Here is a 15,002-nt window from a genome sequence, read left to right as displayed (position 1 = left end):
CGGCGCTCGACGTTCGGCGTTAACGTTTGAGAGATGAAAACTTCGGCCTCAACCTCTCTAATAACGAGGTGATTTTCATTTTCTTTTTCATTATAATCTATGTATTTTCAATTATCTTATATAAGTAGATAACAAAATTATTCATCACCTACAGAAGTGTAACTTGGATACTTTTCAACACTCAATCAATCATTCATGAAAAATTGTAGCGGTAATCCAGATGTCAACATTTTCTAACAACTAATTTACTAAAAATAATTACTTTGTCAAGAACTTTTATTCATAAATAAGTCTTTTTTATGAGAATCAAGAATGTTGCAGAGTTATTTATTTTTACAAGAACTATTACCGTGATATTTCGAGTTGCATTTTATGTTCTTTGAGCGTCATTTTCATTTCTTATCAACACAGTATCTTTCACAGTGACACATTATAAACTCTTACTTCAAGATGTCCGGTCCGCCATATTGTAGTTGCATCAGCTAACGTTCAGAACGCGTTATGGCTTTATTCATAAAATTACAAAATGGAGAATGTGTCAGTAGTTTCGGAACTGTCTCGACACTCCACGTGGAACAGTTTCTAGTAGTTTCAGTTCGAAGCGGTTCCTACCGGAACTATCCAACTCTAACTCTGGATTGTTCGAAATTAGAAGGCACCGCATATTTGTTCTTTATTGGACCTTCATATTAATACTAATTCGTTAAGTTTAATTTAAACGAATAGAGGCAAAAACTAATTTTAATTTTGTTTTTCATTTAGTCAATATTAGGTCTACTTATTAATTTCTACATATAAATAAGACTGTTTATTTGTTTGCTATGTACTCTTCGGCCATTCCACCAGTTGGTACGAAACTTCGTATTGACGTTAAAATACTTCTGACTTAGATAATATCGTATATACCATCCCAAAATATTGATTGAATTTCTATATATCAGTTAATTTCTGTCTACATTCCGTTTGCTAACTTTACATGCAGCACTATCTATTCGCTAAAAATTTTAAAAATAATAAACTAAATACAGTATAATTCATACAAAAAATGATATAATTTAAAAAAAAACAAATATTATATTTACTTAATTATCACGACAATGATATAGCGCGATAGACGCGCTATATTATTGTGTGTGTTCTGTTGTTATGACAACGCAACACTTAGGAGATCTGCCTTAGGGGCATGCCTTCCGAAAGATTTCGTGAAGGGTTCTATTTAGGCGTTACAGACGTGGAGAAAACCCGGAAAACTCCACGTGGGTAGTCCGTCCGAGCGAAGCTCGAACCCACGACCGAACTCCCAGTGTTCAGGGTACGAAGACCGCTGGGCCACAGGTAGGCCTCGCTAAATTATTAATACGAAGGGTAGCATTTTGCATTCGAAAGAGGTAATTAGAAAAAACAAAATTAAAAATGTAGTGAAGTCCAAAAAAATTACAAATATAGAATTAATGTGATAGAAGCAGTATTTGTTTTAAGCCATATATGTGTTTAAAAACAAAAATTTATTAATTTTAGTAAAATTGCAACTAAATATATTCAAGGTAAGTTTTTCTTTTTCTTTTCATATTTGGCACGTGTTCGGATTTTTAACTTCGTCCTTTACTTTAGGTATTTTCATGTTAGAAACGGGATCCCTTCTCTCTTTACTTCCAGTTGATTTATCTGATGTAGTCTTATTAGATTTGTTTGTTTTATTGGATTTTGATTTAATCTCGGAATTGACATTATAAAACGTCGACTTTTTTTCCAATTTTTTAATTTTATTCACTAGTTTTACAAAATCTTCATAATCTATTTTTCCATCTTGATTAATATCTGCTTCTTGAAACATTTCAGTGACTTCGTCATGTGTCAGTTTCTCACCCAGATTCAGCATTGTATCATATATTTCTTGATGACCTATTACACCGTTACCGTTTCTATCAATTTTGTTAAATAACTCTCTGGTTATATTCTTCTTTTTCTCTGCTGTCATCCTCTTTCTCATCATATTAAGAAATTCGTCTAATTCTATAATTCCATTTCCATCTTCGTCTACATCATTAATGAAATCATCGAGTTCTTGTTTTGTAGAAATTATTCCTAAAGATTTAAGAACGGAATCCAATTCTTCTTTCATGATACTTCCATTGCCGTTTTTATCGAAAAGAGAAAACACTTCTTTAAATAAGGATATTTGTGATTTTGTCAATCGATCAGTCATTATAATTTTTATATCTTATTTAAATTATTAGAATTAATAATTACTTAACAATTGAACTTGTTTAATTATTACACTATTTTATTCGACTATTTTTAATATTAACGTGTAGAATCACGGTTGTATCCTAATAGAGGGGTACAGTGCTATGAAGTCCAAAATCGTTACATGACTATCTCCGCGAATAGTGTGATTTGAGGACTTGGCTATTAAAGTATGGCCGGAGAACCGAACACCAACATACATTAAATCTGGTCCATATGCTATGTTATTCTTCCTTTTTTCGTTTCAATAACGCTACTTACAACAACATGTGGTACTCATGGGCAGACTCCTTTCAGGGGATCTGTTTGAAATGTTTGACCGTATGTTGCATACAAAATCGCGGCCTTTAGATCGCTTACCAAACGGGCTAGTCACCAACTGCACCAATTACACGGACACCACAAAGAACTAAAATACTTGAAATCATTAGCGATTAAACACGGTTACAGGGGAAACATGATTTATAATTTAGCACGCGTTCACATTAACGGTAATAACCACATATCCAATAGTATAGGAAATGAGATCTCTGGAAACCGCGGCAACAACACCGGTCGCGTCGTGTTAGAATATAACCACATCATAAATAGCCCATAACCGAACTACCAGTGTTCAGGGAACGAAGACCGCTTGGCCACTGGTGAGTCCTTTTCTTGTTTTGCAAATTCGGCTTGCGAAGTTTTATTACATTCAAATTCACACACAAGTTCGTACTTTTTTTCTTTCAGCGTAAGCGTTGTTAGCTTTCGGATATTCAATTTCGAACGTTAAGCTTAGCAATTCAATCAAAACTGTCTAACACGGATCACTTTTCAAATAGTAATAGTAGACCTTTATTAATTAGTAGCGGTTGACCATCCTCTCTTCCAGGAAAAGGTAAATGATTACTTTTGGTCGAATTAAGTTCGACTCCCTTCTGTGACATTTCCTTCTTTTGATCAGACCAGTGGTATAATGGCATTCGAATAGGAAAATTACATAATACAAAAATAGCGGCTAGCACAAAATGTAATTTAAGTGGTTTTCGAGAGTTAACAGTAGTAAAAAGTATGATTTTCCATTAGAAAAAGCTTATAATTTTAACCTTAAAATAATCTTGACCTTTGACCTAGACAATAAGGTCAAAGGTACATCCGATTGTGAAATTTGTTGCTCTTTCCATTTTCGGGTAAAAAAATATGTGTTCCCATTGAAAAAACAGACTTGATCTCCAAATGACCTTGAAGGTCAAGGTCACATCCGAGGTCATCAATTGATTGGCCCTCGACATCCTACAACTTTTGTCTATACCTTTTTCCAAAACAATGAGATCCAATTAAGTTATTTCAATGTCTCAAGATAAAAAATACACCCTGTATATAATATAGTCGACCCACCCAGGAACCACGTGTCCGCTTCCGCAAAGAATCACGGGATCGTGTTCTGACCATCTTATACAGACGTTGAATAAAAGTAAATGATTGAGTCGCCATCTTGTATTAAATTTATTAATATTACGGAATGACTCCCACGTGCTCCTGCAATTATAACCACGTGCTCGCGACATCATTCAGAATATTCTAAAGCTATTTCAAAACAGCGAATAGCTTTTTTATCTTTTAAATAATTCCAATTTCAATTGTATTCCACGGAATTTTACGTTGAATTTAAAAAAATTTTCATTGATTTTATGTTGAAATTCAGACAGGTAAGTCCGAAAAATGTTACACAGTATTCATTTTATTCTTATTTAATCCATATTTTACATTCAAGACTTGCATATAATTTTGTTTTTCTAGAAATTTTATATTTAATTACGTAAATATATATGTTACTGTGAAAGACCGAAATTAGAGAATGTCGATATTCTCCGGTGAATGTCGACACATACAAAATACATCGGTGAAAGACCGAATATTTGGTCATATTATTATACATTCGAACAATCGCCGGTGTATGTCGACAAGCACAGATAAGCTTTGGTGGAGGTCGAAATGACACCCGAGAAGCCAATGTCGACAGAGAGGCGACAGTCTGTCGCCAAATCCTTTGTGAATAGTCGGAGGTAGGACACGGTCCTACCTCTTTTTCCGGCAACGGTTTGGTGGAAACTGCCCAATTTGTCACTGGATGGCATTTTTGTTCTTTTGATCCCGTGTGGTGGGGATCGGTTTGTCAGGTCGAGTGGTAGAGAATGAGAGGGGTCGTCGGTAAGGCGTTGGCGATATCCGAATAAAAGACACCATTAACAGATTCGTCCGTAATCGCGTAGTAACGTAATCGGTTCGTAATTTGTAAAGAATTTGTATAACGTTAATCACATAATTTATGTGTAAGTTTATTATCGTATTATTTTCTTTTCTGATTAAGAATGTACTGTTCGTTTTAGGTTCAACAGTTTATTTACATGTGCTGTTAATTAATTAAGCTTTCTCCTATTTTGACATATTAAAAAGTTGCATTTTTGTCTTAATGTAATACAGTCGACCCCCTATAACACTGTTGATTTTTCCGTTTTATATGAATTCCATGTTGTACGAGTCACTTGAATTCTACAAATACGTAAGCAGTTCACAGCCCAGCACACGTATGTGTAAAATCTAAGTGACTCGTACAACATGGAATTCATATAAAACAGAAAAATCAACAATGTTATAGGGGGGTCGACTGTAAAAATATTTTTATTCAACGTTCACCATCAGTGCATACTGAATGTCCACATTTGCCGTTGTAAGTGAGAAACAATGATATTTAGCAAATATTTCGTACATACACGAAACGAATGTGTGAATGCTGACATTCAGCGGAGAATGTTGACATTCACCAGATATCGGTCATTCATAGTAACATATATACATAAACTGAAATCGTATTTAAAAAAAATTATAAATAAGGGTTAGATGATGAACACGTGTCATTACGGTATAAACTAAAGCACGGTGTTACGTATTAATATATTGTGTTAATTGGGAGCCATGACGCTGGGCGCGACAGCACACCCAGCAATGATTACTGTGTGTACAGCCACGCGCGATTGTTGTAAAAATAGGTTTCTGTTCCTGATTTGCTCAATATTTTATACATGTTTATGTTTACTGAAGCCTTAAAAATCTTAAGATTAGCGGACGACTTTGATTTCTCGTATATAATACTTTAGAAGCTTGAATAATAAGTCTAACCTTTAATTCGTCAAAAATTACAGCAGACTCATCCATATTCTGTTCGTCAACTAACCCACACCTCTAAAGGTGAGACGGTGAATTAGCAGAAAAGATATTTAGTTTTTCTGTTTCTCGAAAACACCATTAAGTTGCTGGTTATTGTGTTGTTTGGTATGATGAGGAAACACCAGTTTGTTCAGCTTTTACCTTCTAATCCTGATTTGCCCTATGTGTTTTATTATAGGCTCATACAATGATTCGAAGCGTTTTGGTTCTGGTATTGTTCGAAGTTATGGCTTTGGATGAAAGCTGCTTAGTTTCTTCGGAAAGAAACGAATTAGCAAACATTTTACAAAAGGATTCCAGTGAAAAGGGGAAGCCCATAGCTCTCAGTGAAAACGATATAAAAGATATACTGAGAAGATTGAATTATTTCAAAAGACATCCTCCCTATACAAGTCATAAAATGATAAAATTGGTATTTTCTATTTACTAAATCTTTCTTAGTTTAATTTTATTAAAACTTGTAATAAAATTAACTATAATCCTATTAGTATACAATAAATATAAAGCTATTTATTATATTTAGGCCTATAGTTCATTATATAACATAATATTTAAGAATTTTATATGCAATTTGCTGTAAGTTAATTTAATTTCACTCTAAGAAACAGTTTTCAAATATTTAATATATACTTAATTATAAATGGAATGTATTTAATTTCAAATTTTAAATTTAAATATGTTCATTTAGTAGTAGAATGCTTGTTGTTTTGGCAATAGAATGATTGTATTTTTGAAATTTAGAATGAATTTGTATTTTTGTTGTTGATGACGTGACGTTGACATCCAAAATATTTCAATGAAATGTTATTGACGTTCTGATAAACAATTGGAAGTTATAGGAACGACATTAAACCAAATGGTAAAGCGAATCCAATCAGTCCCTTGCTTTCTTGTATTCAACCAGAAGTCATGAGGTTCGATACTTTATTCTCGAGCAAACAAAAGTTATATAGAGTTATAATTTCCTCGAAAACAGGAGTTGTTGTTCTAATTGCTATCCTGCTTTGTTGATTGGATTGATGGAATAGAGCAACGCAACGCAAGGGGTTCTGCAAAGGGGAAGTACTTTCGGTAAAAAATTATCTAGTATTCTACTATTTAGGTGTTAGACACGTAAAGAAAACCCTGTAAATTTCACGTGGTCAGCCTGTTGATTGAGGCGCGCTACAACGACCTTACAAAAGTGTTGATCACGACCTCAATTATATACGAAAACTAAACAAATTTTTATATGTTTTATGTTGATTAAACACAAAAATTAATTAAAAAGTATCAAAACAAATTTATTAGAAATTATTTTACTAACTTTAGTTAACTTCCAGTGTTCAATTGTTTTATTCAGTTGGCCATTGTTGGATTCCAGTATTTTGAGAATTACATATTTAAAGCTATTTTCATATATATATATATATATATATTTTCATATAATATACGGTGTATATTGTGTAGTTTTTCTTTAGTCATCGTTTTTTTTTATTGATACCAACTGGTCCTCACATTTGCTGAAACTGAGCCAAATAGGAATAGCTAAAATAAATCTGTAAATATAACTTGATTTTTTATTTTAGTCTACACTAGCCGAGTGGTAAAAGCATTAAACATTAATCGAAGGTTTGAGCCTCACCAGCAACCTCGCCATGTGGAGTTTTCTGAATTTTTTTTACGTGTCTAACACCTAAATAGGGGTCAATCTTATAAAAGTCCTCTCAATATGGACATGTTGCGTTGCCATAGACCATCAAACCAATCGAATTTCTTCTTTCTTCTCATTCCCACACTTGAACTTTATAAATAAGTATGTATACACGTATTTACAAGTAATCGAGATTTGCTTAATCACGCCAATTGCTTTTTCACGTATATTTTATGTGCAAATTATATTTCTGATGCGCGTGGTTTTACAATTTTTTAATTGATTTAGTTACAGTTTTCATTCATAACATGTATATATAAACAATTGATTCCACCAAAAATGCCTCTTCGATCCCTGGGTCAATAGCAACCACTCTAGAAAGAAAGGTCTTGAGGAAGGTCCAGACCTTCCTCAAGACCTTTCCTTCCACAACTTCTAGGCTATCATAAAAGGAAACGGGCCACCAAGTAGTTCAAAAGAGTCTAAAAGAGGATTTTTGTCTCATTTTATTATTAATTTTGTGTATTTTGGTATCTTATTTATATTAATATAATGATGATTGATTTTAGATGTGGAATAACACATTGGCAAAAATGGCAGAAGAATGGGGCGAAAATTGTCCCCACAAACGAGGCCCAAAAAACTGTCTAAAATTCATTAATCAAAATATATACAGAGGAAACGGTAAAACTGTTAGAAGTGCACTTACGGCTTGGAACATTTTCTGGTCATATAATTACACTGGAAACTATTGCTTCGATGAAGATTATATTGGATGTTTATATTATAAGGCGGTAAGGAAAAATTCAAATTCTGTAATTTAAAACTTAATATTAAATTTATAAAAATATAAATTACGATTCTGATAAGGTTCTTTGAATAAATTTTATAGTTATATTGGGCTGAAAGTCATTCTGTAGGATGCGCAATATTGACTTGCAGGCATGACAATTTAATTATATGCAATTTTTATCCAGGGTAAGTTATAATATATCGTAATTTTCTATAAATACATTTTTAAATATAAATATTTTCGTGTTGAACGTGGATGCCCATGCAGTTATGGTGTCAGCCTATTGCTCTGAAAGATGAGAATTACATTCAGGAAACTGTAGCAATTTTTCGGGAATGGTCTGTCCCTGATGTCAGGTTCCATTCCTCACAGTTCGGTCTCCCACTGATCGATGAACCCACGACGAATATAATTTAAAAGGCCCTTAGTGCCACAGGCCTGGAAGAGTAAAAAATACTTCGCGTATTTTTCAATGAATGATTATGTAATGATGAAAATTTTCTATTGTGAAAAAATGTATAATATATTTAGCCACTAAAGTAAAAAAATTAAAAATTATTAATTCAATTTTAAAAACAAAAAAAAAAACAATTTTACCGAATTGGTTTCGGTTTTAAGTGGTATTTTAGCATTTTTGTTTCTGTGAGTATTAAATGGGCCTCCTCTTCGTGCCTACCTTAAGTTCGGGCAGGTGCACAATAGAGGGACAGAACATGACATATCCAAGACATCTTTTAGAGAGTTAATTATGCGGATTCGATTTTGAATTACCCAGAGCGATTCCCATCTTAATCACATTGACTGTCAATTTAATTTCTCTCCTATCGTTTACATTAGTAGTGAAAAACTTGACGAAGAGCTTCCTTTTGAAGTAGGAAAATCAGATTGTTACCCTGAGCTATGTCCACCTCAAGCTCAGAAATGTGATACGGAAGATCCCGTTTTTAGTATTTGCGGTAAGATTTGATTTGCACCTGATAAAAATCCGAATGTAGTAAATAATTTACCTACTTCTTCAGAAATGACATCGGTTCCAGAAATACCAGATGAGGTTATTAACTGTGCTCTACAATTGGATCCGAGTACAACTTTGGAACCGGATACAACATCGGAACTGTACACAACTTCGGAACCGGATACTACTACTCATGTTCAGTGCTGTAAGTATCATAATTCTACACACATTAAGGCCGGTTCATATTTCGTCAGAATGGAAAAGAGAAGAAAATAGAAAATATCTCTTTTCTATTATTCTCTTCCCGTATGCAAAAGAAGGGCGCATGCATTTTCGGTACTCATTCAAAGCTTTAGAGTGGTAAAATTTTTAAAAAGGAGAGTACATTCGGCTAATTAATTCGGAAATAAAGAACAGAGATTTTGAGTGGTTTCATGATACATCGCTACAGTTAGTGTCAAAATAAATCTAATCAACTAAAAGAAAAAAATGTATTACCATCGCGAAGTAATCGTTTAAAACAATTACAGTGAGATAACAGTACTTCCACCAGAGTTATGCCAGTATCATTACAATAGGTGGGAGATCCAATTCTGCTGCTGGATCTGGAACTGTTAATGCAGAACCGTTAACTCCTATATCATTTGTCCGATCCGCACCAAATTTTTCATACTTATTCTCTGGAAGTCTGAGGAAAATATAGACTTTTATAAAATCCGGACACCCCACTCTTCCTCTGATTTGATTTCCTCGAAATGTGGTGTACAATGTGACCCAACAGACCATATGACTTGCAAATTTCTTAAATACAACAGTATTTTTTTCAGTGAAATTTCATATGGGTGTAATAAATAGATAGAACGTCATGAATCGGGAAGCACCTAAAACAATAAGTTAGCAAATGGCATTATTTTTAAATTCATTGAGGTCATTTTGATCCCGAGTGGCGTACCATGGTTAATTTCAAATGTATAAATGATAAATTACGCTCTAATTCTAATCATTTCAATTTTATCAATCTACGCACCGAAGGATGCAAAATATTGTAAAGTACGCCTAACAAACAGAGAGAAAAACAGAACTTTTGTCGACTTTTCAACCGAAAGAGGGCAGAATTATGTCATTATTAATGAGCGAAGTGTCGCGTACTAAAGTTATTTTGTGTGTTTTTTTTCTTCTCTTTCCGTTCTCACGAAGTATGAACCGGTCCACTGTCTTATATACGCACTGCCTGTTCATTCGACCAGTTTTTAGAAAATTTTGTGTTTCCTATTCCTGGCCACTAGATGTGGCAATGGCGGAGAATCTATTCCCAACATTTATAATATGTTTTATGTAGAGATGAGTTTTATTTTTAAATAATTGTAAATGCTAACAAGTGAAATCTTCATTAAGTCCGACCCGCGCGAAATATGGCTTCTATCTCTCCATCTTCTCGACCTATCACCATCAAAATTTAATAGCATCGACGCCCCTTATACATAAGCTACCTTGCCAAATTTCGCTGCTTAAGTTTGAAACATTATGAAATTAGTTTGAATTGTAAAGTGATCGAAAACTATCGAATATATTATAAACAACAAAAAAAACACCACTACATCACCAATATCTTCTCGGAGGCGAAAACTGAACTACTCGGAAACACAATTCTTATCGGAATCGAACAGACAATATACTACTATTAATAGGTAATAGGTAAATACTAAAATAAATACTAGGGGTAGGCGTTAGGCGCCATTTCTTATTATATTTTACTATAATTAACAGGCAATGTATTATATATAGGAGGCAGTAATCGGCCTTAAATGTTATTATCGCCATTTAAGTTGTTTTTTTCCCTTTTATTTCAGGTGGATACAGAAATACTCCTACAGTCGAGAAGAAAATAATAATAAAATTAACATGTTTACTTGTCGTGATCATTACAAATACTTTCTACATATAATAATTGTTAAAATATTTTAAATTACTATTAATACGGTGTATTGTATATAAGCTATGAAAATTAATAAAATGTTAAATTTTATTTATAATAAGAAAATATTTATTTGCAGTTTAAAATATAGTTTTAGCGCGTTTAATCTCAAAACAAAGCCATGTTTTACCTTTTCAGTTGTATTTTTAAGCGTAAAAATGCCTACAAATGTAATATAAATCAATTTGAGAATGAATATTGACTGAAATAATGTGGTTACATCGTTCTTATGCATCTCGTTATAAATAGGGAAAGTTCAGGGATCGGATAATAGGTAATTGCAATGCTTGTGTGTTCAGAATGGATTGGATAATTTTATATTTCAAAATCAATTCACGCAACATAAATGATGCCAGTTGATGACTTTTGAAGTCAAGAATAATTTTACAAACATATTCTGTTATTTTGACACCGTATTACGAGCGAAAACAGAATTAAAGCAATACCTGTGCAAGAGAATACGCTTCTTGGCGGCTTTCAAAGCCATTTTTTTTAGATCGAGCCAAATGAACTGTATCGAAATTCCCCTTTCCTATTTCTTTAAACTCGTAGTCATCATTAATTACGTTTTCTTCCTGTTCTGATGAGTCAAATCCAATTTGAGAATGTGCGAGATTATTTTCCAATTCATAGTTCTAAAACCAGAATCCTTCAATTGTAAACTTTGTTAATTAATCAAGTTGTGTGGATTTAGTAAGCTATAATTTGGCTAGTTAAACACCGTTTGTATATATATATTTAAAATAATTTGAACTAAAAGCAAGGTTTATAAACACAAAGGTCAAGACCCCAATATTCCTTATGGAGCCACCATATTGGGTCCTTAGTTTTCCAAGGTCCCAGCTTAGATTTCATGCTATGTAGGTGCAGTAAACCACACGTTCCTTCGAGTTTAAGCCACGGAATTCCTTTTATAATTTCAAATAGCGTATCTTTTCATTTACTTGTTACTTTCATATAGTTAACTCTTAAATCATCACTTTCCTGGATCTGTCAGCTGGAAAATGGAACGATCTTTTGGCTGATGAATTTTTAGTTTGGTGCTGAATACCAAACCATTTTTAAAAAAATATATGACAAGGAATTCAACTAATCGAAATCGAAAAAACCAATAACCAAATTCGCTCTAGAAACACTACACAGAGCATCAAAGGACCCAATATAGAGACTGCCGCCATGAATCACGGTATCGTGTTCAGACATTGTGTTTATAGACTTTCATAAAAGTAGGCCATCGAGTCCTCATTTTGTATTAAATTTAATAATTAGAATTAATTTTTATACTAATGAAACCGTGTTTTATATTTTTTTCCTTACACTGACACAATGTAGTGACAATTTTCAAACACTATGCAAATTTTTCATCTTTTTATTCAGTTGGGACGCTTTTTACATCACGCGTTTCGGGCTCCTGCCCCTCCTCAGCCAACTAAACATTAAAATCATACATAAGAAGAGGATACATATATATACGCGCATTATGATCCGACAATATACAAAGGGACCATACGCCACGTAAATATTCTATAAACATATCTTAAAATTTTCCCATATGCAACAAATACGTATATACAGACGGCACAGCATTTTTTGGTTAACACATTCGGATTGTTTTCTTTTTCTAACAGTAACCAGTATACTAATACGCAATGGACCGCACTTCGTTCCATATGTTGGACAAAGGACGAACAGACCAACAGGACAAATTTCTACAAGTTTTTCAACATTCGTCTATATAAATAAATCGAATTTACAAAGAATATAATAACATCTATTATATCTATGCTTTGTATCTTAACACATCACTTGGATTTACATAGTAACAATTGCTGCTGCCACGAATAGGTCTCCCACGCAACCACTTCAACTACATAATTTAGTTTATTGATTTGCATATATACCAATAGGGCAAATTTTTTAAAACATTTTTGGGTAATCAATAAAAATGTTTTAATACAAACCATAACAACTGCACATAAAACTTATTAGCATACAAAAACATAGGTTAATTGTTTTTTTAATTAATTCTAATAGCTATTATGCAAACGTACTCTATAATTTGAACTCTATAATATTACTGTATAACAATATTTAACATTCTCTAGCACTTTCATAGCATTTTTATTTTGGCCGGATGGCCGAGCGGTCAAGGTGGCAGCCTACTGCTCTGGGGAAACCGGAATCGAATCCGGACGGGTCAAAGAATCCCGAGGAATTTTTTGGGGGGTGGTCCGTTCTGATATGTCGGGCCCCGTCCCTCAATACCCGGTCGCCCCATTGTGGGCCTGGTCGAACCCATAATGGGCCTGCTATAAGAGGCCCTCTTAGTGCCCACAGGGCAGAAAGAGTAAAAAGAAAAAAAGCATTTTTATCCAATTTTCAAGGATTCTGACACTTAAATTTTTATTTATGCAATTTTTATTTTTATTCTTGATAATTGCTACACTTTCGTTGAATTTTTTGTGATGTTTTCTTTTCTTTATGTAGAATCTCTATATTGGATTTATCAATATTGCAGTTACTTAAGCAATATTAAATTTTTATTGATTACCCAAAAATGTTTTAAAAAATTTGCCCTATTGGTATATATGCAAATCAATAAACTAAATTATGTAGTTGAAGTGGTTGCGTGGGAGACCTATTCGTGGCAGCAGCAATTGTTACTATGTAAATCCAAGTGATGTGTTAAGATACAAATCATAGATATAATAGCCTTTTCAGTTGTATTTTTAAGCGTAAAAATGCCTACAAATGTAATATAAATCAATTTGAGAATGGATATTGACTGAAATAATGTGGTTACATCGTTCTTATGCATCTCGTTATAAATAGGGAAAGTTCAGGGATCGGATAATAGGTAATTGCAATGCTTGTGTGTTCAGAATGGATTGGATAATTTTATATTTCAAAATCAATTCACGCAACATAAATGATGCCAGTTGATGACTTTTGAAGTCAAGAATAATTTTACAAACATATTCTGTTATTTTGACACCGTATTACGAGCGAAAACAGAATTAAAGCAATACCTGTGCAAGAGAATACGCTTCTTGGCGGCTTTCAAAGCCATTTTTTTTAGATCGAGCCAAATGAACTGTATCGAAATTCCCCTTTCCTATTTCTTTAAACTCGTAGTCATCATTAATTACGTTTTCTTCCTGTTCTGATGAGTCAAATCCAATTTGAGAATGTGCGAGATTATTTTCCAATTCATAGTTCTAAAACCAGAATCCTTCAATTGTAAACTTTGTTAATTAATCAAGTTGTGTGGATTTAGTAAGCTATAATTTGGCTAGTTAAACACCGTTTGTATATATATATTTAAAATAATTTGAACTAAAAGCAAGGTTTATAAACACAAAGGTCAAGACCCCAATATTCCTTATGGAGCCACCATATTGGGTCCTTAGTTTTCCAAGGTCCCAGCTTAGATTTCATGCTATGTAGGTGCAGTAAACCACACGTTCCTTCGAGTTTAAGCCACGGAATTCCTTTTATAATTTCAAATAGCGTATCTTTTCATTTACTTGTTACTTTCATATAGTTAACTCTTAAATCATCACTTTCCTGGATCTGTCAGCTGGAAAATGGAACGATCTTTTGGCTGACGAATTTTTACAGTGGTGCTGAATACCAAACCATTTTAAAAAAAATATATGACAAGGAATTCAACTAATCGAAATCGAAAAAACCAATAACCAAATTCGCTCTAGAAACACTACACAGAGCATCAAAGGACCCAATATAGAGACTGCCGCCATGAATCACGGTATCGTATTCAGACATTGTGTTTATAGACTTTCATAAAAGTAGGCCATCGAGTCCTCATTTTGCATTAAATTTAATAATTAGAATTAATTTTTATACTAATGAAACCGTATTTTATATTTTTTTCCTTACACTGACACAATGTAGTGACAATTTTCAAACACTATGCAAATTTTTCATCTTTTTATTCAGTTGGGACGCTTTTTACATCACGCGTTTCGGGCTCCTGCCCCTCCTCAGCCAACTAAACATTAAAATCATACATAAGAAGAGGATACATATATATACGCGCATTATGATCCGACAATATACAAAGGGACCATACGCCACATAAATATTCTATAAACATATCTTAAAATTTTCCCATATGCAACAAATACGTATATACAGACGGCACAGCATTTTTTGGTTAACACATTCGGAT

General features: G+C 33.2%; 2 protein-coding genes across 2 annotated transcripts; one reads left to right on the top strand and one right to left on the bottom strand.

Annotated features, from left to right (window-relative positions):
* Positions 1–131: 131 nt before the first annotated feature.
* Positions 132–2,474, bottom strand: LOC111631233 (calmodulin-alpha-like). Its single transcript, XM_023375433.1, has one exon. It carries the CDS (start codon positions 2,204–2,206, stop codon positions 1,565–1,567), a length of 642 nt encoding a protein of 213 aa, XP_023231201.1. The 5' UTR covers positions 2,207–2,474; the 3' UTR covers positions 132–1,564.
* Positions 2,475–3,633: 1,159 nt separating this feature from the next.
* LOC111631230 (peptidase inhibitor 15-like) lies at positions 3,634–10,831 on the top strand. Its single transcript, XM_023375429.1, has 7 exons — positions 3,634–3,935; positions 5,633–5,866; positions 7,657–7,881; positions 7,980–8,065; positions 8,718–8,836; positions 8,900–9,040; positions 10,686–10,831. The coding sequence occupies exons 1-7, from the start codon at positions 3,918–3,920 to the stop codon at positions 10,778–10,780; spliced, it is 918 nt and encodes a 305-aa protein (XP_023231197.1). The 5' UTR covers positions 3,634–3,917; the 3' UTR covers positions 10,781–10,831.
* Positions 10,832–15,002: the final 4,171 nt, after the last annotated feature.

Source organism: Centruroides sculpturatus, unplaced genomic scaffold (genome assembly GCF_000671375.1).
Source record: "Centruroides sculpturatus isolate CEXI.00-Female unplaced genomic scaffold, Cexi_2.0 scaffold50, whole genome shotgun sequence".
Taxonomy (NCBI): domain Eukaryota; kingdom Metazoa; phylum Arthropoda; class Arachnida; order Scorpiones; family Buthidae; genus Centruroides; species Centruroides sculpturatus.
Note: the sequence above shows the minus strand (reverse complement) of the source record. Positions and strands in the feature narration are given on the sequence as shown.

Coding starts and splice junctions, on each gene's coding strand:
- LOC111631233 (XM_023375433.1), bottom strand. CDS start 2,206: ATGACTGATCGATTGACAAAATCACAAATATCCTTATTTAAAGAAGTG.
- LOC111631230 (XM_023375429.1), top strand. Junction 8,066..8,717: donor ATATGCAATTTTTATCCAGG/GTAAGTTATAAT, acceptor CGTTTACATTAG/TAGTGAAAAACTTGACGAAG. Junction 9,041..10,685: donor TACTACTCATGTTCAGTGCT/GTAAGTATCATA, acceptor CTTTTATTTCAG/GTGGATACAGAAATACTCCT.